At 42.4% G+C, this 27,695-nt stretch overlaps 1 protein-coding gene across 2 annotated transcripts; it reads right to left on the bottom strand.

Moving 5' to 3' along the window:
• Nucleotides 1–14,722: 14,722 nt before the first annotated feature.
• LOC146751322 (transcription factor BTF3-like) lies at nucleotides 14,723–21,643 on the bottom strand. Of its 2 annotated transcripts, none has more exons than XM_085534794.1 (6): nucleotides 21,413–21,643; nucleotides 21,180–21,248; nucleotides 18,890–19,003; nucleotides 18,347–18,548; nucleotides 15,501–15,554; nucleotides 14,723–14,981 (listed from the first exon to the last, which is right to left on the bottom strand). In XM_085534794.1, exons 2-6 carry the CDS (start codon nucleotides 21,246–21,248, stop codon nucleotides 14,935–14,937), a joined length of 486 nt encoding a protein of 161 aa, XP_085390920.1. In that variant the 5' UTR covers nucleotides 21,413–21,643; the 3' UTR covers nucleotides 14,723–14,934. The 2 variants fall into 2 exon arrangements, with proteins under 2 accessions (XP_085390920.1, XP_085390919.1); XM_085534793.1 differs by having other exon boundaries at nucleotides 21,514–21,643.
• Between the last annotated feature and the right edge of the window lie 6,052 nt (nucleotides 21,644–27,695).

The raw sequence follows: 27,695 nt of genomic DNA, 5'->3' as shown, positions 1-27,695 counted from the left end.
GGGGGGTGGAACGTATAAAAACTGGGAGAACCTTTTAGCAGAAGCTATCTGGTTGGTCAACACTCGAGGATCTAGTAATCGTAATGGTCCTAACCAATCCAGCTCTCTACGTACCGTGGAGGGAGATAAGGTTCCTGTAGTACACATAAAGAGTGTGTTGGGGAAAACAGTTTGGGTCCTTCCAGCGTCTGGAAAGGGCAAACCTCTCCGGGGTACTGTCTTTGCCCAGGGACCTGGGTGCACATGGTGGGTGATGGACAAAAATGGAAATGTCCAATGTGTACCACAAGGGAATTTGATGTTGGGGGAGTGCAGCCAATGATTTCTTGTAGATATATAGGTAGAATCTCAGAAAATATTTGACGAATGTCCAATTAGGTACAGGGCTTAAGATAGAGTGGATTAATGTTAAGGAAACACTTTTTTTTTTTTCTATATACCTTAATTAGGCATTCTGTAGGCAAGTTTTCCATCTGGACTCTATATCGTGCACTGGCCATGCATGTGTAGAGTACACATGGAAAGAAGTATAAGTCAAAAGGAAATCTGCTGTGGTGGATGGGAAAGGATGAGTGCACCTTGATGTGGGGGATGCCCTACTAGAGCTACCTTTCTCCTCTACTGCTGACATGTCTTCCTTTTTTCTGGCAGTTTTGCCATTTTTTTCTCAAAAATTAATAAATAGTAGGTTAGGTTACAGAGTTTTGTTCCCAACTTAGGGATTAGTATGGAATAAATATAAATTGTTGAGACAATAAGGTTGCTGATTATTCACAACTGTATGTATGAGTGTGTATGTATGTATAAACATAATGTAATGATGTAGAATAAGGGGTGGAATGTCATGGTTTAATAATTTTGTAATTTTGCTATCAGTATTCCACATCATAACATCATATAAAGCATGAATAATTTTACTGAATCTGCTACTTACAGAAGAAGACTACATCTCCCAGGGAACAACACGATAGGTCACGGGACCTGGACTCTATATTAACTCGGTTGCAGACTAGACTGATCTCTTTTGAGTTCTGGCGTTCAGGGGAGTGTGTGGGAGCCTTCACCGTCTCGCCTAAATTTCACAGTAGGCCTCTCGGTTACGGGACTCATTCTCTCTCCTATTTTGTCTGATTCGTTAGCTCAATTTTCAATTATATTATATTATATTTTATTATCCTGTATTTCGATATAGTATTTAGTAAATAAGTGTGCCTCCTTAGATCGTTGCCGCTGTTTTCTTTTCCTAATTAAATTTTTCCTTTTGGCCTAGGGCCCCCGCGGGGCCCACGGCCCCCTGTCACGGGTGCAAGTGGATTTTTCGTTCAAACCGTGACACGTTTAAAGGGGAATCTATCTCTTACCGCTATCAACATCCGCTTCCAGAGGGTGTAGGACCGATTTTGGCATGTGCCAATACCTCTGTCCACACGTGAGTCCCTGGAAATGCTACCCAGTTGGCGAGCTTCACTGCCATCGAGCCACGCACTGTTGGCACCATTGTCCCAGCAGCGAAGTAACCAAGTGACAATATTTTCTTTTGGCTGACGTGTGTAATCCTTTCTTAGATCTCGAATTTCACTCAGTTTAAAAGATCGATCAATAATGGTCGTAATACTTTGCTCACCTTTTGCTCTATCAAGAGTCCCAGGTGTTGATGGTGGCAATGTGTTAATGAGGCTGCCCCATCTATAAGTTTGGACTTGAGAAATTCTCGTAAAGAAAAACTAGCTTTTGGCTCCTCTTCTGACTCTGACCCTGACCCTGATGCTTGTGTTATTTCCTCCAGGTAACCCTCCTTCTTTTTCCTCTCTCCTAACTTTCTCTGCTCCTCTAACTTCTTCTGCTCCTCTAACATCTTCTTATACTGCTCTGACTTCCTCTGCTTCTCCAACTTCATCTGCTCCTCAAACTTCTTCTGCTCCTCTATCATCTTCTTATACCCCTCTAACATCCTCTGCTCCTCCAACTTCTTCTGCTCTCCTGAGTCCCCCTGCTCTCCCGAGTCCCCTGAGTCTCCTGAGTCCTGCTCTACTAACTCCCTCCGCTCTTCTAACTCCTTCTGCATTTTCTCTAACTGAGTTGAAACTTGTTTTGTCTTTCGCCCTCTTACAGGGGCAACCAACATTGTATCTGGTGTCCCCGATGGTTGGTCCAATTGGACTACATGTGCCCCCGGTGGCTGGTCAAATTGAACTACATGTGCTCCCGGTGGCTGGTCAGGTTGAACTACATGTGCCCCCGGTGGCTGGTCAAATTGGACTACATGCGCCCCCAGTGGCTGGCCAATTTGGACTACATGTGCCCCTGGTAGTTGGTTAAATACATTCAACCGGGTTGGAAGGCATCGTGCTGGGCCTGGAGGGTGCCGCACTCAGACTGGAGGGCGTCATACTTGAACTGGAGAGCATTGTGCTCGGTCTGGAGGGCATTGTGCTCGGTCCGGAGGGCATCGCGCTCAGTCTGGAGAGTGTTGTACTTGGACTGGAGGGCGCTGTGCTCGGACTGGAGAGTGTCGTGCTCGGACCGGAGGGCGCTGTGCTCGGACTGGAGAGTGTCGTGCTCGGACCGGAGGGCGCTGTGCTCGGACTGGAGAGTGTCGTGCTCGGACCGAAGGGCGCTGTGCTCGGACTGGAGAGTGTTGAGTTGGGACTGCAGGGAGCTTTTCTCATCCCAAAGTTTTTCTGCGTCAGCTCTAAGATTCTCTTTCTCATACCAGATTGAGTCTCGTTGGTACAGGAGATCTTTTCTCTCAGCTTCAAAAGCTTTTTCTCTCTCTACCTTCTCATCCCAAAGTTTTTCTGCGTCAGCTCTAAGATTCTCTTTCTCATACCAGATTGAGTCTCGTTGGTACAGGAGATCTTTCCTCTCAGCTTCAAAAGCTTTTTCTCTCTCTACCTTCTCATCCCAAAGTTTTTCTGCGTCAGCTCTAAGATTCTCTTTCTCATACCAGACTGAGTCTCGTTGGTACAGGAGATCTTTCCTCTCAGCTTCAAAAGCTTTTTCTCTCTCTACCTTCTCATCCCAAAGTTTTTCTGCGTCAGCTCTAAGATTCTCTTTCTCGTACCAGATTGAGTCTCGTTGGTACAGGAGATCTTTTCTCTCAGCTTCAAAAGCTTTTTCTCTCTCTACCTTCTCAGTCCAAAGTTTTTCTGCCTCAGATCTAAGACTCTCCTTCTCGGCCCTGAGACTCTCTCTCTCAGCTTCAAAAACTTCCCTCTCAGGAATGGTATTGAATAAGGCCCGATAAGCATTAGCTAGGCCCCAAATCATTTGTGCCTCCTGAGATCTGCCTGAGCCACAACATTCCTGCCTCAAATATGCAATCAAACTCTCAGGATTCTTCAAGTGTTCAGGAGTGAAGCTCCATAACACTGAAGATGCCTGTCCTTTGAGAATCTCTTCAAAGCCTCTCCACACTCCCTGCCACTCAGTATTCTCTGGTTCTAGGGAAGACTTCCTCCGGATGTTATAAATCCAGATACTGAGTGAGATTATTACAATAATCAACAGTAAGATCAGGGAGATTAAGAGTGTGGCCCACTGATCATTCAAAAACTGCATAAAGGATTCATAGAAAGAAAGAGGAGCACGCTTAAAAATCACCATTTCTGTATAATTAGTTGCATTAGTTGCTCCCTCTGGAGCTGTATGCAGATACGAAGTGAGCATTGCTAACCATGCTTTCAATCCATTATACAATTGTATAGCTCCATAAGAAAAAGTGGCTAGCTTAAACATGACCCAATATGTTCGGAGCGTCTCAAAAAAGGAACCAATGGCACACAGTCCCTGGTAAAACAAATTTAGTAGAGAAAACTTTTTTTTTTTTTTTTCCCTTTTTTCTTCAATAGAGAGAAAAAAGTAAAAGAAAACAAAGCTCAACAATGTTTATAAAATATACCGGAGTATTGGCAGTCCGCCTGGACTTTTCAAGGTCAAGCTCGCAGGTGCAGAATCGCAAACCTAAGATAGCTCCTTAACAGGGAAAAAAACTTGTAGCTCTGTTAAAAGCTAAAAGAGCAACAGAAGAAAACACAGAAAAACAGCAACTCAATTTGCCCGCATTCTCCACCAAAATCTGTCACGGTTTGAACGAAAAATCCACCTGCGTCCGTGACAGGGGGCCGTGGGCCCCGGAGGGGCCCTAGGTCGAAAGGAAAAAGTTAATTAGGAAAAGAAAACAGCGGCAACGATCTAAGGAGGCACACTTATTTGCTAAATACTATATCGAAATACAAGATAACACAATATAATACAATATAATTGAAAATTGAGCTAACGAATCAAGCAAAATAGGAGAGAGAATGAGTCCCGTAACCGAGAGGCCTACTGTGAATCTAGGCGAACAGCTGAAGGCTCCCACACACTCCTCTGAACGCCAGAACTCGAAAGACGTCAGTCTGTTCTGCGACAGAGTTAATATAGAGTCCAGGTCCCGTGACCTATCGTGTTGCTCTCTGGGAGATGTAGTCTTCTTCTGTAAGTTGCAGATTCAGTAAAATTATTCATGCTTTATATGATGTTATGATGTGGAATACTGATAGCAAAATTACAAAATTATTAAACCATGACACTTGTATTCCCACAGCATGCCGTAGTTTCTGATGTAACCAGCGAGCAATGTTCTCGGACTGCGAATTCTCAATCCATCGAATTCGGGACAGTGTGTCAGCTTCATCGTTTTAAATACAGTAACAGCATTAGGTATTGGAACATGTGAAAATAAACTATAAGTCATAAGGGAAAGATCACTCTAATTATGTAGTAACTGATTCTTGGGAGGATGGGTGGAGATTTGTCCAGTATAGTCTGCCATAGCAGTCTGAAAAGCAAGTGACTGCGCAAGCATCCAATCTAAATCTTTTATGGTAGCTGGTACGTATATGCAATCAGGGTCAAGAGCTCGTAGAATTTGTAGACGATGTCAACCTCGCTGTATTAGCATAGGAAACATTTCCATTCGTGATGTAATAGCTTTTGAAAATGTATGCGGTAGAAATACCCATTCGATAATTGTGGGGATTCTTTCTTGAGGTATCCTGTTGACATAACAAGCCATATGGCTGATAGATGTTGGATATTATTATGTAATTTTGAAGGTATTCCATAGAAGACCATAAACCTGTATTTACTGGCATGTCAGCCTTTTTTGGCCAGACCATGCGGCAGGCAGCCATTAGCCAATCTACAATAGAGTGGTTTTCATCAGGGAACTAGGTCCCTCCATACAATCTCTGCCTAAGGGCAGGATGGATAGTTATTGTTGCCAATTTAGAGACTTCAGGTCCACTAACTGCTACACTCTCAGAGCCTGAGTCCCATAGACGTAGTAACTAAGCTGGTACACTCTCTTGTGGCCTCTGTCTGAAATGTTGGACTAAGTCCATGAATTCAGTGACCGTATATGGGTGGGCCATCACAGGGAAGTGTGCTTCGGCAGGGGGCCATTGATCAGGAGGAATCCCTGCTGCTTGATCTTGGACCTTTTTCATTTTTTGTGTTATAATAGAACGAACTTGTAATGTGTCCGTCCTAGGAGGCTCTTCTAAATCGGCATTAGTAACTACATACTCAACCAGATCTGTTATTTCAGTTGTCTGGTTGTCACTTAACGAGATGTAATGAATGTGGGGAGTTGGAGAGGAAAAAATGATGTTTTTTTCCCCGTTAATAGATTAAGTTCATGCTCCAGTTTTTCGATTCGAGCTATTAATAATTGATTCTCATGCTCAATAGTATTTGACCCGATTTCTGCCTGATTTAAGGCAGTCAGTAAAGGCCACGCCACTATGGATGCAGACACTTCTCTTTCTCTAGTAGTCAATACATCCTTACTCTCACAGGTTACCTAGATTTCCCTGAGCCCATGAGAGGGGGCAGCCGCCACGTAGGGACTCTGGCCCGAAAAGGAAGGGAAAAGGGGAATGGGAAAAGAGAACAGTGGCAGCAATCTAAGGATGAAAAGTTATTTTACTAAATATGATATCAGAATACAAGATAACATAATATAATACAATATGATTGAGGCTAATAAATCGAACAAAACAGAAAGAGAGAGTCCCTGAAAACCGAGAGGCCTACTGCGAACTCTAGGGGACATGGCTGGAACACTTCCCACTCTCCGAGAGTCCAAGAGAGAGAGCTCCAGCCTGGGAGTGAGATTATATGTCTCCTCCCCCCGTGACTAATATCTGGCCGCAAAGTCCTCTGGGATACGTAGTTTTCTTATGAGAGCTGAGTATTCGGAACGTTGTTCTTCTACAGAACTGGAGTATGAAACTTTTAATGATCCATACTGCACATGATGTTATGATGTGCAATATTGACAGCAACATTAAAAAACCATGACATTCCACCCCTTATTCTACATTATTACATCATAGTTAATATATACATATATACACGTATGAAAAACTATGATAGCTAAATAGTACAATTAAATGTAATAGAACTAAATTTATGACTATAATAACTAAAATGCACTACACATGCAAATATATACATATATACATAGACTTACTGACTGCACTCCCCAAACATCAAATTCACTTGTGGTACACACTGAACATCCCCATCAACAAGTGCACCCAGGTCACTGGGCAAAAACAGTTCCACGGACAAGTTTGCCCTTTCCAGAGGCTGGAAGGACCCAAACAGCTTTTCCCAACATATTCTTTACATGTACAACAGGGAACTTATCTCCCTCTACAGTATGTAGGGGGCTAGATTGGCTAGGACCATCATGATTTACAGATCCTCTAGTATTGACCAGCCAAGTGGCTTCTGCCAAATGCTTTTCCCAGTGCTTAAAAGTTCCACTACCGATTGCTTTCAGCATAGTTTTCAGCAACCCATTGTATGGTTCAATATTACCAGAAGCTGGTGCATGGTAGGGGATATGATAAATCCACTCAATGCCATGATCTTTGGCCCAAGTATTTATAAGGGTGTCATGGTTTAATAATTTTGTAATTTTGCTATCAGTATTCCACATCATAACATCATATAAACCATGAATTATTTTACTGAATCTGCAACTTATAGAAGAAGACTACATCTCCCAGAGAACAACACGATAGGTCACGGGACCTGGACTCTATATTAACTCGGTCGCAGAACAGACTGACGTCTTTCGAGTTCTGGCGTTCAGAGGAGTGTGTGGGAGCCTTCAGCCGTCTCGCCTAGATTTCACAGTAGGCCTCTCGGTTACGGGACTCATTCTCTCTCCTATTTTGCTTGATTCGTTAGCTCAATTTTCAATTATATTGTATTATACTGTGTTATCCTGTATTTCAATATAGTATTTAGTAAATAAGTGTGCCCCCTTAGATCGTTGCCGCTGTTTTCTTTTCCTAATTATCTTTTTCCTTTCGGCCTAAGGCCTCTCCGGGGCCCACAGCCCCCTGTCACGGACGCAGGTGGATTTTTTGTTCAAACTGTGACAAAGGGAAATTTTGAAATGTGTCCCATTATCAAATTCAATTCTTTCTGGGGTGCCATGTCACCATAGAACTTGTTTCTGAAGACCTAATATGGTGTTTCGAGCAGTAGCATGGGGTAGTGCGCATGTTTCAAGCCACCCAGTGGTTGCCTCCACCATGATAAGCACATAACACCACTGCGAGATTGTAGCAAGGTGATATAATCAACCTGCCACGCCTCCCCATATTTATATTTTTGCCATCGCCCTTCCTCCCAGAGAGGTTTCATCCTCTTAATTATGGCACATGTTTCACAGTCATGAATAATCTGTGCAATAGTATCCATAGTTATGTCCATCCCTTGGTCTGTGGCCTACTTATATGGCACGTCTCTTCCTTGATGACCCGAGGTCTCATGGGCCCACCAAGCTAGAAATAATTCACTCTTGTTCTGCCAGTCCAAGTCTTTTTGAGCCACCTCATCTCTGGCAGCTCGATCTACCTGATGGTTGTTTTGTTGTTCTTCAGTAGCCCGACTCTTGGGCACATGTGCATCCACATGGTGAACCTTTACAGCCATATCTTTTGTTCGGGCAGCAATGTCTTTCCACAGTTCAGCAGCCCAAATAGGTTTACCTTTCTGTTGCTAGTTATTTTGTTCCCTCATATTGGCTCATGTCTAGCTTCTCGTCCACCAGGACCCCCAAGTCCTTCTCAGCAGGGCTGTTCTCAAGGAGATCTTCCCCCAATTTGTATAAATGCTTGGGATTGCCGCAACCCAAGTGCAGCACCCTGCACTTGACCTTATTGAACCTCATTAGGATCACTTGGGCCCACTTCTCCAGCCAGCAGATCATTCTGGATGGCTTCCCTTCCTTCCAGTGTATCAAATGCACTATTCAACTTGGTGTCATCAGCAAACTTGCTGAGGGTGAACTCCTCAGTGCACTTCCTGCACTTTGACCACAATAACCCCATGGAGCGCTATAGGCTTGGGGCTGAGTGGGTGGATGACTGTGAAGAGGAAAGGGACCTGGGGGTGTTGGTTGATGCTTGGCTGAACATGAGCCAGCACTGTGCCCAGGTGGCCAACAAGGCCAACAGCATCCTGGCCTGTATAAGAAATAGTGTGGCCAGCAGGAGCAGAGAGATAATCAACCCTCTGTACTCAGCTCTGGTGAGGTCACATCTCAAGTACTGTGTTCGGTTTTGTACTCCTCTCTACAAGAAAGACATCGAAGCCCTGGAACACATCCAAAGAAGGGCAACGAAACTTGTGAGGGGTCTGGAGCACAAGTCTTATGAGGAATGGCTCAGGGAGCTGGGATTGTTTAGCCTGGAGAAGAGGAGGCTCAGGGTAGACCTTATTGCACTCTACAACTTCCTGAAGGGAGGTTGTGATGAGGAGGGGCTTGGCCTCTTCTGCCAGGCAACAAACAGGACCCGAGGAAATGGCCACAAGTTGTATCAGATGAGGTTTAGACTGGACATAAGAAGGAACTTTTTCACTCAGAGTGGTCAGGCAATGGAATGGCCTGCCCAGGGAGGTGGTGGAGTCGCTATCCCTGGCAGTGTTCAAGAGGTGTCCGGATAAGGAGCTAGGAGATATGGTTTACTGGTTTTATGTAGGTATGGCAAAGGGAGGACGGTTGGACTAGATGATCTTGTAGGTCCTTTCCAACCTTGTGATACTATGATTCTACGATGCCATCATCTATGCCATTGATAAAGATGTTGAAGAGTGCTGGTCCCAAGACCGACCCCTGAGGACCTCCACCTTGATACAGAACCATTAATCACAGCCCTTTGGCAGCATCCAGCATATCAATTTCTAATCCATCGAATAGTCCATCCTTCAAATCCCTGTCTCTCCAATTTAGAGAGAAGGATGTGGTGAGGGACCATGTCAAAGGTTTTGCAGCAGTTCAGGTACATGACATCAATTGACCTTCCCTCATCCACCGAAGCTGTCATTCCATCATTGAAGGCCACCAGATTGGTCAGGCAAGATCTGCCCTTTGTGAAGCCATACTGGCTGTCTCAAATCACATATTTGTCTCATATGTGCATTAATATAGCTTCTAGGAGAATCTGCTCCACGATCTTCCCAGGCACAGAGGTGAGGCTCACTGGCCTGTAGTTCCCCAGGTCATTCTTTCTCCCTTTCTTTAAATTGGGAGTAATGTTTCCCATTTTGCAGTCACTGGGGACTTCACTGGACAGCCATGATTACCTTTCATCAGAGGGGGAACACTCTCCTTGGCCTATGTACCTGCAGAACCCCTTCTTGTTATTTTTCACATCCCTTGCCAAGTTCAGCTCCATCTGCTCCTTGGTTTTCCTAATCTTATCTCTACACATGCAAACAACCGTCCTGTATTCTTCCCAGGCTACACAACCCTGCTTCCACTTCTTGTACATTTCCCTCTTTTCCCTCAGTTTAAGCTGCAGGTCCTTGCACAGCCACAAAGGTCGCCTGCTTCCCCTGCTTGACTTCTGCTTGGGGATAGAGAGCCACTGTGCTCTCAGAAGGGTGTCCTGGTGTCCTTAAAGAGCATTCCCCCTTTCTCAAGGCTGCGTCCCAAACCATAGTACCCAAAGTCCTGAGTGTGACACCACTTACAAAGTCATTCATTCAGCGCGTCCACCCTCCTCCTTGTTTGGTTCCCAGCCATCAACTGAGAGGACAGAAGGGAACACACCTTGCACTCCTGATCCCTTCAGCAGTCTTTCCTGAGCCCTGAAATCTCTCTTGATCACCCAAGAACTTCTTTTGCTGCAGCGACTCGGCACGGACTCAGATGTGAACGATCCAAATCGTTTATTACAAGTTCTCACATCCCTTATATACCTTCACAAGTTGTTATTTTCTAACTTTCCCATCCGCCCTTACAACTTTCCCAAACATCTTACATGTCAACAAAGCATTCTACAAAACACTTTTCAACTGTCCATGCAGGCACATATCCAATCAGAGCTGTGAGACTCTTCTTCTCCTTGCAGAGGTGTCCTTGGTTCCCATGCTGTTTATCTTGCTCCACAGCTGCTGCTCTGAACAGCTTTTCTTGTATTCCCACAATTCCCCCTTTTTTGTTTATTGACAAGCTACTACCATACTACAAAATAACGCTATTTATATTAATAACATAATCATTATAACTCAATCAAGGCCTCGATTGACAATACTCTAAAAGTGAAAAAAGAGACAAGTCAAATACAACATAACAACATTACTGTTAAACCCACTAAAAAGAACAAACATGTTTGTACTGCAACCTAAGTTTCTGCAACCTGAAAATAAATCCATGAGGGTCCCATTGTGTTAATCCGTAACTGATCAGGAAAAGGCTTCAATTTTTATATACTCTGATATATTGATTTTTAATGACCACTAAAATTTGTGCAGTAAATGCTTTTAAGATGTTCATAACCATGCTCTACCAACTGAGTTATCTGGGCTAATAATTGAATAATGATCGCACAATTTAATGGAATAGCATGTCAAAAAGAACCAATTTTAGAGGACAAATGTACTAGAGTATCACTAAGGGCATTATTACTTATTGACCCTTGAGAAACAGCAAGCCATGTTGGTGGTGGATGTGACAGGTAGTGCCAGCAGGGCGTCCCCTGCTTCAAGGTGCACCTTTCCTCTCTCACCCATCACAGATTCTCTCCTGCATTCAGGGTCTGAAGGATTTCTTCCAGTTGTACACCACATCCGCATGGCCAGTGCGTGATATAAAGCCCAAGTGGAACACCTGCTTGGAAAACAGAATAAACCATCAAATTTAGTTCTATTAGCGTGCACTTTTGTCTAAAATGATGCATGGTTATATTTTCAGATCCCAATTAATTGGATGTAAAAGAGGTATCCGTTCTATGATACAGGGTCATCTCTTTGCCTGGGATTCCTTTCCAGGTTTTGTCTTTGCATATTAAGAAAAGCTAATTAATAGGTTAAAAACATCATAACCAAACAGTACTAAAACATTAAAAGAGCTATTCCTGTAGATTCTAGCATTGATTAGATCAAATCCTGTTTAATACACATCTGATCTATTACTAAAATAGAAGAAGCACACAACATCCTAGCTAATGCCTTAAACTCTAAATCTTGAGACTGCATTCACCTGTATGTGCTGTGGAAAATACGTAAGAAGAATGAGTATCTATTGTTACATGTGCATATTTTAGACGGCCAAATTCAGGAACGTGAGTGACATCTGTCAGACACAGTTGAAGAAGTGCTGTGCCACATGGATTTGTCCGAGTCTGAGGCAAAGAGCTATCAGTCAAATTATGTAGCTGATATTCAGTCATAAACACGGTGTATTGCATAGGAGAGAGGATCATTCTTAACACAGTTTTCCAATCGTGAGGGGTCATAGCGTAACTGTCACTGTTTGCAACCAAAAGATTGTATGTAAAGGCTGACTGAACTCCGAATGTTCTCACTGACTCCCTTAGCTCCTTCACTGCCTCATAAGGCAGAGATTCCAAACGGGGGACCTGATTAGGAAAGGTCTGCAACGTGTCAGCATCACTTCTTAATATTGTTTCTTTTTTGCATTGCTCTAAGACATCACAGTACGCTGTAGGGAAATTTGTCATTCCTGCTTCCTTCAAAGTATCATCAGGAGGAAATGCGTCCGATTCTCTTTCTGGATCTTCTGGACCGGGGTCACAACGATCCCCTGGTTTCGATCCGTCCGTGTCTTTATCCACGTTACACGCCGGCTGCACAGACGCAGCAGCGCACGACGTGGGGGGGGAGGAGGGCAGAAGCGGCGCGACGAGCGTCGTAGGCGGAGCGAAGGGCGAGGGCGCCGTAGAGGGCGGCAACGCGGCGAACGTCGGGGGAGGAGCCAACGGCGGGAGCGCGAAGGGGGGCGGCCGCGGCCCCTCGTCTCCCCGAATCGGGGAGGGGTCGGAGCCGCCAGTCGGATCCGGGCACGGGCCGCTTCCCGCAGCGAGAGGCAGCGGCGGGGTTGGGACGGAGGGCGGCAGGGAATGGTCGGAATAAATTCTTTCCCGTCGTGATTGCTTAATCCCTTCCATTGTCCGGCTCCAAACGGGCAACAGCTTAGCAGCCTTTCTGTCTTTAGCGAGAGAAGCCTCGTAGAGTTTTGAGCCGATTTTGTCCCAAAGTTCTCCATCGAGAGAGAACTCAGTTTTTGGAAATTCAGGGACATTTTTGCTTATCCATTTAAGAAGAGTAACTAATGCTTTAGTAGACACAGTCTTATCCTGATACGGTAACACTGACCGCAATACTTCGAGATTTACTTTCTGCTCCTTCGTTAGTGAGCTCCCCATAGTTCCCGACTGCTCACCTTCTGTCCTGCAGAACGGTGCGGGTGCGCGCGAAACAGTCTCTCCGAAGTTCAGTCGGGCGACGCTGCCGGACCGGGCTCGCTCAGCCGCGGGTTGATTTGCTCCACGTTGTGGGCGCCATTTGCAGCGACTCGGCACGGACTCAGATGTGAACGATCCAAATCGTTTATTACAAGTTCTCACATCCCTTATATACCTTCACAAGTTGTTATTTTCTAACTTTCCCATCCGCCCTTACAACTTTCCCAAACATCTTACATGTCAACAAAGCATTCTACAAAACACTTTTCAACTGTCCATGCAGGCACATATCCAATCAGAGCTGTGAGACTCTTCTTCTCCTTGCAGAGGTGTCCTTGGTTCCCATGCTGTTTATCTTGCTCCACAGCTGCTGCTCTGAACAGCTTTTCTTGTATTCCCACATTTTGCCTACCTCTTCATTTCTAAAATGGAAAACTAGTAATGAATAATCAGAGGGCTTAACCAGGCAAACAATGTTCCTAGCAACATCTCTCACCCAGGCTCCACGCAGGCAACACATCTCCCTGTGGGACAGGTCCAAGCAGCATATCAGGCCCTCATTTCCCCTCAGAAGGGAGTCCCCTATGATGACAGCCCTTTTTTTCCTGACTGATGTTGTAGTAAAACAGGAAGCAGACTGACTAGCCTTGGGCAATCTCTCCTGCACAGATGGACTTTCATTGACATCCACATCCCCCAGTCCCTCCAGCTCCAGAGCCTCATACCTGTTATGTAAGTGCACCTGGGAATGTGGGGCAGGCTGAGGGGAAGCCTACTTGTTACCCTGAACAGGGATTTGTTCCCACCCCTCGCTATTTTTGAGGTCATCCCTTCCCACCTGACTGTGAAAGGGCAGATGATCCCCCACTGCTTGAAGAGCAACACATTGTATTTGGCCTTGTTGAACCTCACTAGGTTCTTGTGGGTCCACTATTTGAGCCTGTCCAGGTCCCACTGGATGATATCTCTCCCTTCTTCCCTCCTTTCTATGGTGCCAACTACACCTCTCAGTTTGGTGTCATCAGCAAACTTGATGAGAGTACACTTAATCCCTCTGTTTATGTTATTGATAAAGATACTTAAGAGCACCAGTCTCAAGATGGACCGCAGGGGAACACCGCTCAAGACTAGCCTCCACCTGGACATAGAGCCACTGACAACAACCCTCTTGCTGCAACTATCCGATCAATTCTTTAACCACCTAGTAGTCCAGACTTCAGCTCCATCTTTCTTCAATTTAGAGAGAAGGACATGCATTATATAAGGGACACTATCAAAGGCCTTAATGAAATCCATAAATATTTTATACACCACCTTCCCATCTTCCACCAAGCAGGTGACCTTAACTTAAGCTATCTAGTTACTAAGGCAGGACTTTAACCTTTTAAATCCATAATATATTACAACAGTATGAAGTAATTCTATAATTCATCTTATTTTGTAAACTCTGTAGTTTACAAAGTGACTTAAACTCAGTATGCATGTTCTGACCTGTAAACATTGTAAATTGGCCTGCTTTGCAGGGGGGCTGGACTCGATCTATGGACGTCCCTTTCAGCCCCTACAATTCCGTGATTCTAAATTCACTGATTAAATCTAAAATGCTCAATTAAGAACAGATTTTTTTTTTAGCCAGATTTCTAATACTGCAAAAGGAAGATGCAATTTTGCAGAAATGCGAGACCTTTCATTAATTAGTATTTATAGCCTTTTTTATTTTCTCCCTCGTTTTTTTTTGGTTTTTTTTTGTTTTTTTTTTTTTTTTTACAAGAATCAACACCAAAAGCTTGTAGGCTTTTTGTTGGGTGGTTTTTTTGTTGCTGTTATTGTTTTATAGCATTTTTAATTGTATAACAACTACAAAGCCCATTAAAGATGGGGTTTTGATTGTACACACATTACTCAGATACTGTATCTAGGCAGCAATTAATTGGCAATCAGACTTATTTCAAAGCATAAGTTTATTCAACCAGGTCACAGAAATAATACTGTGTACAAGCAGTAACTAAGAAGAGCTGCAGGTTCAAGGAGTTGCCAATTACAAGTCTTGAACTTATCAGGAAATAAAAATAAACTCAAAATCAGTCACAGTTTAAAATAGCAGCCCCATGCAGACTTTTTTTTTTAGTTCTAACAGCATTCAGTGACACTTAGTTCAATTTGCCTCATCCTTTGAAGCTTCATCAAAGTTTTCAACAAGATCTAGAAAAAGAAACATTGATTTTAGAGTTTGATCTGCTTCTAGTTTGCCATATATGAATGCTTGTGAGATTTAAAAAGAAAAAAAAAAAAACCTAAGAAAAAGAAATCAGCTTATAAAATACAGACCAAATAACATTTAAGCGCTTCAGGGTTCAGTCTTCTTGTTTAAAGAAGTTTTAAGTGGTTCATCATAATGCACAATTCTACTATCATTTAACATCACTATACCTAACTAAGCCAAGTGATACTGAAAAGGCGATTTCTTCCCAGCTTTCTTACTGAAGATGAAATAATTATCTTAGCCATAGCTATTACCCCTACACAGGACAAAACACACTACTTCAAAACAACAGTCCACCTACTCTCACCTGATGCCCGAAAACAATGAAGTAACTTGTTCATAGAAATTCTGTAGCAGTGAGTGACTAGTAAGTACTCTTATTGTCCTTTGGCCTCATCTTATGCTACACGTTCTCTCAAAATTCACTTCTTTTTCCCCCATTTTGCATTTGTTCTTACCTGGAACTTCATCATCATCATCACCAGTAGCAAGTGGTGCTTTTTCATTCACAGCTGCAAGAACAAGTATTTCCAACACATTATTCAAGCTCATCGTAGGCATCTTGATTACAAAGATGTTTTTATTTTTTCTAAAACATTATCAAAGAGTCTGAGCATTGCTGCAATGCTCTGAACAATTCCCTTGCCAAATAAAAATCTACAGCCTAGGAAGTTCACATTCCCTTTGTTACCGATCATCCTTAAACAGCCCAGCAGGGGAAATGGAAAGATGTACACTACCAACAGTTCACTAGTCATTATCTTGTAGTTGAAAATGACTACCACACAAAATATGTGATAGCTCTAGATACAAGAGCCAAGAATGATTTTACTAATTTATCTCAAAATACCTTGGTTTACTGACTACCCAGTAGTTCTCAAAGCTTATTATTACAACATCAACAAGTTACAGAGTAAAAAAATATTTTGAGTCCTCCTCATGATGCTAGGCCTTCAAGAGAAACTAAGGTCTAATTGTGAAGCTGCAGGCAGATAAGGACGACTAACGGCACTTAAATATATTCTTTTCCCCTGAAAAAGTCAAAGAAATAAGAAACTGGATGCATGTAATGGCTTAATGATTTTTGTTATCAGTATTCCACATCATAACATCATATAAAGCACGGGGAATTAAAGAGTTAATACTCCAGTTCCAGAGACTGACAACTTTCCAGATACCTGGTTCTCAGAAGAGAAGAACTACATACCCATAGGACTTTGCATTCAAAGGGGAAGATAAGACTCGCAAGTCACAGGACAGCTCTCTCTCGCTACCTGACAGTATATGGGTGTGCTCCCCAGCCATTTTGCCTTCAATTCAAAGTATTTTCTGAAAGCTTTCGGTTTCAGACACACTCTCTCTCATTTTATTTGATTTATTAGCCTTAATTCCATTTATATTGTATCATCTTGCATTCTGATATATTTAGTAAAAGTAACTTCCTTCCTCAGATCGTTACTGCTGTTCTGTCTTTGGGCCCAGCTCCCATCTTCCTACCCTCCCCCTTTTCCCTTTCTGGGCTGGTGGGCCTGCAGGACTTCTGCCCCCGTCATGGACACAGATTGATCTAGATAACAGCATGACAATGCACAACTTCAGACATAGGTAATTGGAGGTAACTCCATTTTTTTGTCCGCATCTCTGTAAACTATACAACTACTCCCACTGTATCTGCTAGAGGTACCGAGACTTAACCATGTCCACTGCAGCAAGCCAGTGCTTGTTAATTAATTAAGTTAATTAATTAAGTTAATTAATCCTTCTCAATATTTAAGATAAGCACAAGTAAAAAAAATGGGTTTATACCAGACCTCTGAAATCACTTTATCCTGATTTCTAGAGAACTAAAACAGATATATGTAGAAACTTTGGTGCGATAGGGCGGCTGACAAGGTCACTAACTCTTCTTGTTTATAACACCAGAAAGCTGTTACTGCCTGAATGCACCTTACTGTTAAATATGACATTTTAAAAGCTAACCATATTTTTTCCTTCTATATTGTCTGCATTTTCCTCTCACCAAGACCAAACTAAGTTTAATACCTACAAATGCAATAATCTCAGACACTTCACTCTTTTGATGTCAGGCTTCCAAATGTAGCAGACAATACTGAATGAAAATTTTGTGCAACTTCTGACATCCACCCAAAGTAGAAAAAAATAGCTATTATACAAAGGAAGCACTTTAAACAAGCTTCCTTAATATTACAACTGTACAATTTAGCTTACCCAGAATATACCCATTTTGTTATAGGAAGAATGCCCTTAAGGGATCATTTAAAATCCTTCAAGTTTTCCTTCTTTCAAGGCCTACTACTACCACACAGAAGTCACAGAGGTGACATTATATAGGAAGAACTTGAGCTCTATGGGGAAAAAAGTAATTAATCACATCCTGAGGACTACTTCTAGCAGGATTTTTATTTTTTTTTTTTTCCCAGTAAAAAATTGTCAGGAAGGAAGCGACATCAACTTTAGAAATAGAGATGCTGTCCTTGCTGGCAGTAAAGCACAAAAACAATCAAGTTCGTTACTACCAGAAACCAGACACTTTGATAAGCTTCTTCTACTTCCTCTGTGTATAAAATGTTCCATACCTTGGAAGGAATGAACTTAAGATATTTGTGAAGAGAAAATAGAAAGACCTTATATGCAAGATGTGAGGAGTGTTCCCAGTATCTACAAGCCTGCCCTCTCCCAGCTCTCAACCTGTAGCAGTACCATCTTTTCCAACCACCACATACTTAAACTCCTCCTCTACTTTACCCATACAATTCTAGGAAGAACAATCATTCAGGTTTTTTCTGTTCATTTTATTCTACTAAATTAAGGATGGAATAGACAGTTGGTGTATCAAGCTTAGTGCTCACACCAGTCCTGTTCTTTACACCATTCTACATATGTTCATACAAGAATTATATTTTCACTGGGTAATTCCCTCTTTGTTATCAAAAAGCCCATGCAAGAAATACCTTTGTCATACTTGTGAAGATGTAAAGCATTAGCAAAATGCCTGTCTTCAACTCCCTTTACGTCAAAATATGGTAGCCACATCAAAAATAAACTACCATGGAGTCAACTCCAGCAACAACTTTTTAGTCTGAGACCAGCTGCAAGACATAGCGGGAGACAGGTGCCTCTGCCATACCCAGTTATACTATTTGTTGGATTTGAGCTAATAAGCTCTTTAAAATCATGGTCTAATATGTTTGCAGACTGTAGGATTGCACTGAATTTCACTGCAGGTATATAAATAAGCCCATGTTAGCTGCCAGCATAATAATGCATTCAAATTTCAACTTACATTGCTTAGGTAGGGCTTCTGCCAATCTCCTCAGACTGGAGAGACTGTCAGCTCCAAGCTGATTTAAGACAGTAGGAAGCATTTCTGTCAGCTGCTTTGTCTCAGCATGGCCAGTGACAGTGAAAGTGTTAGCAGCCAGAGATGCCTGAACTTTAGGGTTATTGAAGTGAATGACTGTTCCTTGGTTGGTAAACATATTTACCTGCAAATAAAAAAAAAAAAAAATCAAGTAGTTCAAGCAGTTTACCGTGTTTTCTCAATTTAATGGGAAAATAGCTGAAATTCCTAAAGAGGTTGTGGATGCTCCATCCCTGAAGGCAAGGCTGGATGCAGCTCTAGGCAGCTTGGTCTAGTGGTTGGTGACCCTGCCTATAGCAGGGAGGTTGAAACCAGATGATCTTTGAGGTCCTTTTCAACCCAGGCCATTCTACGATTCTAAATAAAGACTTATTGATAGTTTACAGACCAGTTTAAGATGTTACCAGAAAATTAATTTTAATGTTATATTTTTATATAGAATTTTTTTTCCTTTGAAACAATTACCTCTTCAATACCAGAAATATTGTTGACTCCCAGTTTCTTCAAAGAAAACTGAAGTTTCTTCTCATCTGCTGTAGCTGTTCTGTGGACAACTTTCTTCTTTCTGCGAGCAGTACCCTTTGCACAAATAAATAAATATTTAATTAGTTCTTTATTAATTCTAATCCTCAAGGCTACATACCAACTCTGCAGTCATCTGCAAATCACCTTCACATACAAAGCAACACACACCTCTCCACTCTTCCAATCGCAGTCTTTCCGTTACTATAAGGCAAGCTTTGTGTGCTCCTGAGAAGTGCAAGGTTTTAGGAAGCAATACATTAGAAAACTTTTACTCCACAATTCTCATCAAGATTCTGCAGCATCATACATTGAAAAGAAAAACTGCAAGTTTACCCTTGTCTGTTATCACAGCCATAAAACCAAAGTCTGAGTACAGTCTTCAGTAATTTCTAAGACCTATGATTTTTTCCTTAGATCACACAAAGCTAAAACTTAGAAGATTACAATTCAAAAGTTTACCCTTGTCTAGAAAGTTTGATATTCATTCCCTGTTAATATCAGTTACTGTACTTCATTAAAGTACCTTGACTACTCATGTACTGAGCCACTTAATGCCTATATTAAGTTTCTCTGAACAGAAGACCTTGCAAATTAAAAAAAAAATCGTCTTAAATCAAAGGCTATGTAGTTACATGTAACACCCCTCCCACACATAATTTTTTACCCGTATTACATGCAGATAACAAGCTTCAGATGATCTGAATGTAATTTAAAATCATCAACTGTTGCTTTCATCTCTACAGATTTAAGCTTCTAAAGATTTTATATTTTTTTAGTAAGCAAGTTCGACTTCACTTATGCTGAGATGTGCTGTTCACACCTCTTTACCTCTGTATTAAAAAGGAATAGGTACAACAGGCCACAGACTGAACTGTCAGTCTTCTAAGAAGGTTTGGAAGAAAAGCCATGGTATTTAGCTGTATCTATACCCAATACAAAAATCTCAACTGTCACATTAAGAACAATACTCCTCCACCTAAACATAACATTTAGTTTGTTTGTAACATTTGCAGCACTGTTACATCGTGAAAGTCTTCCAGCAGAGGCAATTTGGAGCCTTTTCCTCACAAGGAGAAAGGACTCTTCCCCCCTTACCTCTTCCACACCCAATGTAATTGGCCATCCCAATTTAGATTGAGATTTTGTCATGAAGAATTCGAGTAATAATTTCCAGTTACAAAATAAACAAATAAAAAGAATAAAGCTCAGACATTCAAAGTATTTCACAGTCCAATTTCAAAATTGAACCATAGCATTGCATACTCTAATCTTTATTTATCTCTAGAAAACCTACATTGACCACAGAGCTTTACAAGTACATGCATATTGAATGCATACTCTTAAGTGACTAGTGACAGAAATGTGTGTTAGAATACACACATGCTGGTAACATACGCATAATCACCAATATAATACAGTAGTTCACTGCTTAACTAGTAACCCATATAAAGAACACGCAAGATCAATCTAGTTAAAAACTAGATTTATTCTAAGGCTGTTTAAGTCTTCTACAAAAGACAATACCTTCAACACAGGAATTAAAGCTACTGGAAAAATGTCAGTAAGTGTTCTGTTGAATAGTTTGTCCTCTGAAATAATACATGAATGTTTTTATATTTGAGAAAATTTAATTAATAAGTTTTTGCTTTAATTCAAACATTTATTAGTATATACATGTTCGAAGCACTTTCTTTTAAGTTTTCAGATTATAAGTAATCACAGCTACTTATATACAAATGTCATAAAAAATAAAAGGGTTTTATAAGCATATTATACCTTCTAATCCACAATAATAAAAGCATGACAAGTACAGAAATTCCAACCTCATACTAAAAGACAAGAGAACTACCATAAACAACTTAAAGATGCCAGACTTGAATTTGGAACATTAACCTCTATAATTTATTATGAAAACTACACCTGAGCAAGATCTACTTACTCCAAATCTTAAGTATCTTCTAATACATCCCATACAAGAATACGGGCTTCAAGCCAGTTGTAATATAATAAATGCAAGCAAAAAAGACTGGAATTTCAGTTCCTTCATTCTGCTTCTGATGAACTGACTAGAGATCACTGCAGCAAGGCAGTTTGCCCTAAAGAGGGTCAAGCCAATCCGAGAGCCCTCAGGACTGCTCTCTACCCAATTTTTCACAACTTTGCATCCCAGATCCTGCACGTGGGCAGGTACACACATTCCTGCAAGCTCAGAGACAACAATAGCTCCTACCTTTCCACCGATGCGCACTTGAGCCTGGAGCTTGGCAAGCTTTTCTTGATTCATGATTATTTCTTTCATCTGTAGAAAACAATGAGAACACCCATGAAACAGGCCAGGAAGCACCCAAAAGTACAGGCCATATCAGCTCGAGCCTGGCATTAAGTACGTGCCAAAGTCTGTGCCAGCAAAAGGACACTCCAACCTCACCACAGTGGGAGGAGAGAGAAAAACAATATGCTCACGTGCAAAGCCTCAGCTTGTTACTGTCTTCCTTTCCCCCAGTCACTGCCACCCTCAGCCATACAGCAAACCCTCTCAACCACTACTGCAGTCTCTCTTGTACCTTCCTAGAATGAGCGCAACACTGCTGGAACACAGAGAAACGTAAAATCGCAGAAAGGAATGCAGAGCTAAATGCAACACACAGCAGATACTGAGATGGCGCCTAGAAGAAAGGTACACATAGCGCATGTGTAGTCACCTCCCCCAAGCCAGCAAAGAATACCCTGCCCCGTGGCGGTGGGGCGGAGTCATCATCTCCTCTGAAGGAGGAATTGGGGGTTATTCGGATGGTATTGTCCCTGTGTCCGCTTGCACAGATTTTCAGGCTTCTGCATGCTGTGGTGTCATGGATTTACGTTTTCTGGTTACTGGTATTCCACATCATAACATCACGTAGCGCACTGGGAGTTAAAGTGTTAATGCTCCAGATCCCGGTACCTGTCTGGAAGAGAAGAACTACATTCCCCAGGGATCTTTGCGGTCAGAGAGGAGATATAACTCCTGGAAAGGTCACCTGATTGGGGTTTTTCTCTTCGTCTCTCTTCTCTTTCGCCTCTGCTCCCCATCCTAACTGCGCGCATCACTTCAGTATTACTGTAAGGCCTACAGCTTTCAGATACTCTCTCATTATATTTATTTGCTTCAATTCTAATTATATTAAATTATAATGTGTTATCTTGCATTCCATATTTAGTAAATTAGTTTGTTTCTCCTCAGATTGTTGCCACTGTTTTTAATTATTTTGGGGTCCCCTGTTTCCCTTTTCCAGAGGCACAGATTTTGCAAAATCTCTCTGCCCCACTTGTCATGGTACCGAGCCAAACCAGTCCGTAAACTATCGATATGTGGTATAAAAAACAAATTTATTTGTACAGATGACTTGGAATATTAGGTTAAGCCCCCAGGACGGGCTTGGTTCATCCCAGTGTCTGTTTTGATGAGCAGTTCCCTAGCACATGGCTGTACTTTTCAGCCCCTCTCTATTCTCTTCCTTCCTTGCTTTTAGTATCTGTCATTTCCCTTCATAACTTGTCACTCTGTCTCACAGTGTTTTGCTGTTGTCAGGAGAAATCCTTCTCAGTTCCTGGGGTATTTACTTTTTACTTGAAAAAAAAAAAAAAAATGTTGTTTTTTCTTATTTATGTTCCTGTATCCATGTTTTTTTCCATCTTTAAACTCTGTGCCCCCCCCCCCCCCGCCTTTTTTTTTTGTTTGTTTGTTTTCCACCTGGAGAATCATCTGAGACAGTGCTGCACTGAAAAGCTGCTGCTGTGCCTTCCAGGCACAAAGCCAGTCCTTTATCACCAAAATCAAACCACAAAGATTTTTTTCCAAGACAGTTTGTAACCACAACTAATATGGCAATTCATGTCTCCTTTTCTTTTTCTTTCATCTTAATTCTTTTGCTTTGACTCTGCACTTTTTTTTTCTTTTTTTTTTTCCACTCATGTGCAACTACTATCTGCTTGTTGTTGAACACACTCCTTTTGCACACTCTTTGGTTTTCAGTTTTTATTCCATAGTGGTATTTTGCATCACTGAAGTATTAAAGTGCCTTTTTTTTTTTTTTTTCCTATACTATCTTCATGTCATTTGCACCCTGTTCTGAGAATTAAATGCATTCTTCCCAGGCTCTAAGTCAAACAGTTGATGATGCACTTGAAAGTTTGTAAACCCAGTTCCATAGACTGTGCTCCTCATCATTCATAGTCTAAAATTTCAGTTTCCCAGAGGTTTACAAATGTGTTTCATTTTGTCCAATCTGAGGAGTCTGATAGGTCTAATCTCACAGTTATCTGGAACTCATATGTCAGGATCCAGCAACAATTCTCACTAGAAAGAAAGCCGAGCAGGCTTTGTGAGGTTTGTGTCTGTCTTGCATAAATAGGATGCAGGAGCAGGTTGATAGAGGAAGCGGGCTGGTGACTCCATCAGCCTAGGAAGTTCACATTCCCTTTGTTACTGATCATGCTTAAACAGCCCAGCAGGGGAAATGGAAAGATGTACACTACCAACAGTTCACTAGTCATTATCTTGTAGTTGAAAATGACTACCACACAAAATATGTGATAGCTCTAGATACAAGAGCCAAGAATGATTTTACTAATTTATCTCAAAATACCTTGGTTTACTGACTACCCAGTAGTTCTCAAAGCTTATTATTACAACATCAACAAGTTACAGAGTAAAAAAATATTTTGAGTCCTCCTCATGATGCTAGGCCTTCAAGAGAAACTAAGGTCTAATTGTGAAGCTGCAGGCAGATAAGGACGACTAACGGCACTTAAATATATTCTTTTCCCCTGAAAAAGTCAAAGAAATAAGAAACTGGATGCATGTAATGGCTTAATGATTTTTGCTTTCCACGTGCAATGAGCAAGGAGTAGCTCTGTTGTAGTCTGCCATCAAATGGTTTAGTTTTAAATGATTACCCCTTGCCTTATCGCTACGGGCCCTTGTAAAAAGTCTCTTTCCATCTTTCTTACAGGTCCAAATTAAGTACTGGAAGGTTGCTATAAGGTTTCCTTGGAGCCTTCTATTTTCCAGGCCTGAACAACCCCAACTCTCTCAGACTTAATTCATAGGAGAGGTGCTCCAGCCCTCTGATCATCCTCATGGCCCTCTTCTGGACCTACATGAGCAGGTCTGTGTCCTTCTTATGTTCATAGAATAGAATCATAGAATGGCCTGGGTTGAGAAGGACCATCATGATCATCTCATTTGACACCCCCCTGCCACAGGCAGGGTTTCCAACCACTAGACCAGGCTGCCCAGAGCCACATCCAGCCTGGCCTTGAATGCATCCAGGGATAGAGCATCTACAACCTCCCTGGCCAACCTGTTCCAGTGCATCACCACCCTCTAAGTGAAAAACTTCCTCCTAATATCTAATTGAAACCTCCCCTGTCTCAGTTTAAAACCATTCCCCTTTGTCCTATCACTATCCACCCTCATTAACAGCCATTGCCTCTCCTGTTTATATGCTCCCTTCAAGTACTGGAAGGCCACAATGAGGTCTCCCCAGAGCCTTCTTTTCTCCAAGCTAAACAAGCCCAGTTCCCTCAATCTTTCCTCATAGGAGAGGTGCTCCAGCCCTCTGATCATCTTAGTGGCCCTTCTCCGGACCTGTTCCAAGAGCTCCATGTTCTTCCGGTACTGGAGGCCCCAGGTCTGGATGCAGTACTCCAGATGGGGCCTCATAAGAGCTGATTAGAGGGGAACAATCACCTCCCTCTCCTTGCTGGCCACCCCTTTTTTTAATGCAACCTAAGACACAGTTGGCCTCCTGGGCTGCAAGCGCACACTGCTGGCTCATGTCCAGCTTCTTGTCTACCAGAACCCCAAAGTTCTTCTCCACAGCGGTGCTCTCAAGGAGTTCTTCACCCAGTTTGTATAATAATTTGGGATTGCTCTGGCCCAAGTACAACACCTTGCACTCGGCCTTGTTGAACCTCAGTAGATTCACATGAACCTGCTTCTCTAGCATGTCCAGGTCCCTCTGGATGGCTTCCCTTCCCTCCAACATATTGACTGCACTGCTTAGTTTGGTATCATCTGCAAATTTGCTGAGGGTATATTGAATCCCATCATCTAAGTCTCATGTATGATCTGTCCCATGATCTTCCCGGGCATGGAGGTGTCTTAACATTCTGTAATTCCCAGGGTCTTCCTTTCTATCCTTTTTAAAGATGGTTGTAGTGTTTCCCTTTTCCAGTCACCACTTACTTCATCTGACTGCTACTACTTTTCAAATATGATAGTGTTTTGGCAGCTATATCAGCCAGTTCCTTCTGGACCCTGGGATGCATCTCACTGGGCCCCATAGGATTATGTATATTCAAGTTCATATGGTGGCCTCAAGCCTAACCTTTGCTCACAGTGGGAGAAACTTCCCTTGAGGTTCAGGAACCTGAGAGGCTTGGGAAGCCTGACTGCCATTGAAGACAATGAACTTGTCGAGTTCCTTAACCTTCTCCATATCTGTTCTTGCCAGTTCCCACTATCATGGTTTTATGATTTTTTTGTTATCAGTATTCCACATCATATTATGTAGTGCACTAGGAGTTAAAGAGTTAATGCTCTAGTTCTGGTACTTGTCCCAGAAAAGAAGAACTATATCTCCCAGAGGACTGTTTGCTGTTCTGTTACTGTTTCCTCTCAGAAAGAAAGATAAAAACTGCTCGCAGATCACAAGACCCCCCCTTCTTGATTGTCTGGCTCATCTCTGTTGTGAATGCCATATCGCCTCAGCTTACTTAGACTTAGGCCTTCAGTTTTCAGACTCTCATTTTATTTGATTTACTAGCTTCAATTGTATCATATTGTGTTACCTCATATTCCGATATCTTTTTAGTTAAATTAGCTTTCCTCCTCAAATCATTACTGCTATTCTGTTTTTAGGCCCATCTCCATTCCCATTCCCCTTATTCCCGTTCCCCTTATTTCCATTCTCCGGGTGTGGGTATCATAGTTTTATGATCTTGAGTTAACAGTATTCCACATCATAACATCTCGTAGCGCACTGGGAGTTAAAGTTCCAGTTCCAGGTGCCTGTCCAGAAGGGAAGAAGAACTACATACCCAAGAAGACTTGGCATTCAGAGAGGGAATATAAGCTTTCATAGATCATGTGACCTTCCTTTTCTTTGGCTCTCCACCCTGCTGCTTGACTACACTGCACATCTCACCTCAGCATTGTGGTGAGGCCTTTCCACCTTTCAGACACTCTCATTATATTTGATTTATCAGCTGTTGAAGAAAGGCGGGAGAAAAGCAAACGACCACACCTGTCATTGACATATGATCAGCTAATCTCGTTTATTGCTTGGCTGCGTGTACATTTATAATACGGATAATTAGCTCATACATATTGCAAAAGTGGAGCTCATCGTTGGTTCCCAATTACATACCATCCCCGAGTATCTTAACAGCTTGTTGTTATCAACTGAAAGCTACTCCCTTGCTGAGTTCCCAGAACCATGGCTAGTTTCTCACCATCCCAGGGCATTCACGCTGCCCTTGCAGGTGGTATGGCTGCTTGATTAACTGCACTGTGTTTACAACCCTTCTCAGCTAACTAGCTGTAAAAAACACTCTCTACAATCAGCTTCAATTCTAATTACATTATATTATAGTATGTTATCTTGCACTCTGATATCTTATTTAGTAATTTAGTTTGTTCCTCCTCAGATCATTGCCGCTGTTTTGTTTTGGGGCCCATCTCTCTACGCTTTTTTCCCTTATCCCCTTTTCCAGAAGTGTGGATCCACAGACTGCTCTGCTCTGTTAGTCACAGAACCAGGCCAAACCAGCCCGTAAACCATTAACACCCATCTATCTCATCAAAGGGAAATCCATGCTCTTCAGTCTTTATTTTCTGGCTAATTGTATACATGTGTCAACGATTGATGGGCTGGTTCGGCCCAGTTCCGTGACTAGTGGGGAAGTTCAATAATGAGGGAGCAACAAGTACATTTCAAACTATTACAGCTAGTTTCAGGATCAGCCAGTATCTACTTCAGCATTAGTTACTTTTCTTAAATGGATAAGCAAAACTGTCCCTGAGTTTCCGAAAACTGGGTTCTCTATTGATGGAGACCTTTGGGACAAAATTGGCACAAAACTCTGGGAGGCTTCTATTACTGAAGACAGAATGGCTGCTAAACTTTTATCTGTTTGGCACCAAATAACGGAAGGGTTTAAACAAATTAGACAAGGAAGACTTTTTTTCGATTGTTCCCTATTGCCCTCCCTCCCATCCCCGCCGCTGCCTCTCGGTGCAGAAAACAACCCCTGCCCGGATTCGAACCGCTGCTCCGACACTTCCCCAGGTTGTGGAGAAGAGAAATCGCGACCCCACCCCGCGCTGCCGCCCTCCGCTCCTCCCCCGACGCTCCTCCCCCGGCACCATTCCCGCCCTCCGCTCTGTCCCCGACGCCGGTCGCGCTACCGCCCTCCGCTCTGCCAGCGCCGCTGTCCGCGTCGCTGCCGCCTTCTGCCCCGCCCACGTCGCTCGCCGTGACGCTGCCGCCCTCCGCCGCGTCCACGTCGTCTACTGCTGCGTCTCTGCAGCCTGCACATAACTTGGTTAAAGACAAGGATGGACCGGAACCGGAGGAACGTTTCGATCCTGGTTCAGTAGATTCGAAAGACAAATCGATCATTTTCCCTCATTATGATAATTTGAAAGATTTTGTACTTGGATTCCCATTCAGTTAGTAATTCAAAGTCCAAAAAAAATTAT

The sequence above is a fragment of the Coturnix japonica genome, unplaced genomic scaffold (genome assembly GCF_054131305.1).
Source record: "Coturnix japonica strain WE unplaced genomic scaffold, WE-NBRP24 Scf099, whole genome shotgun sequence".
In the NCBI taxonomy this organism is placed as follows: domain Eukaryota; kingdom Metazoa; phylum Chordata; class Aves; order Galliformes; family Phasianidae; genus Coturnix; species Coturnix japonica.
Note: the sequence above shows the minus strand (reverse complement) of the source record. Positions and strands in the feature narration are given on the sequence as shown.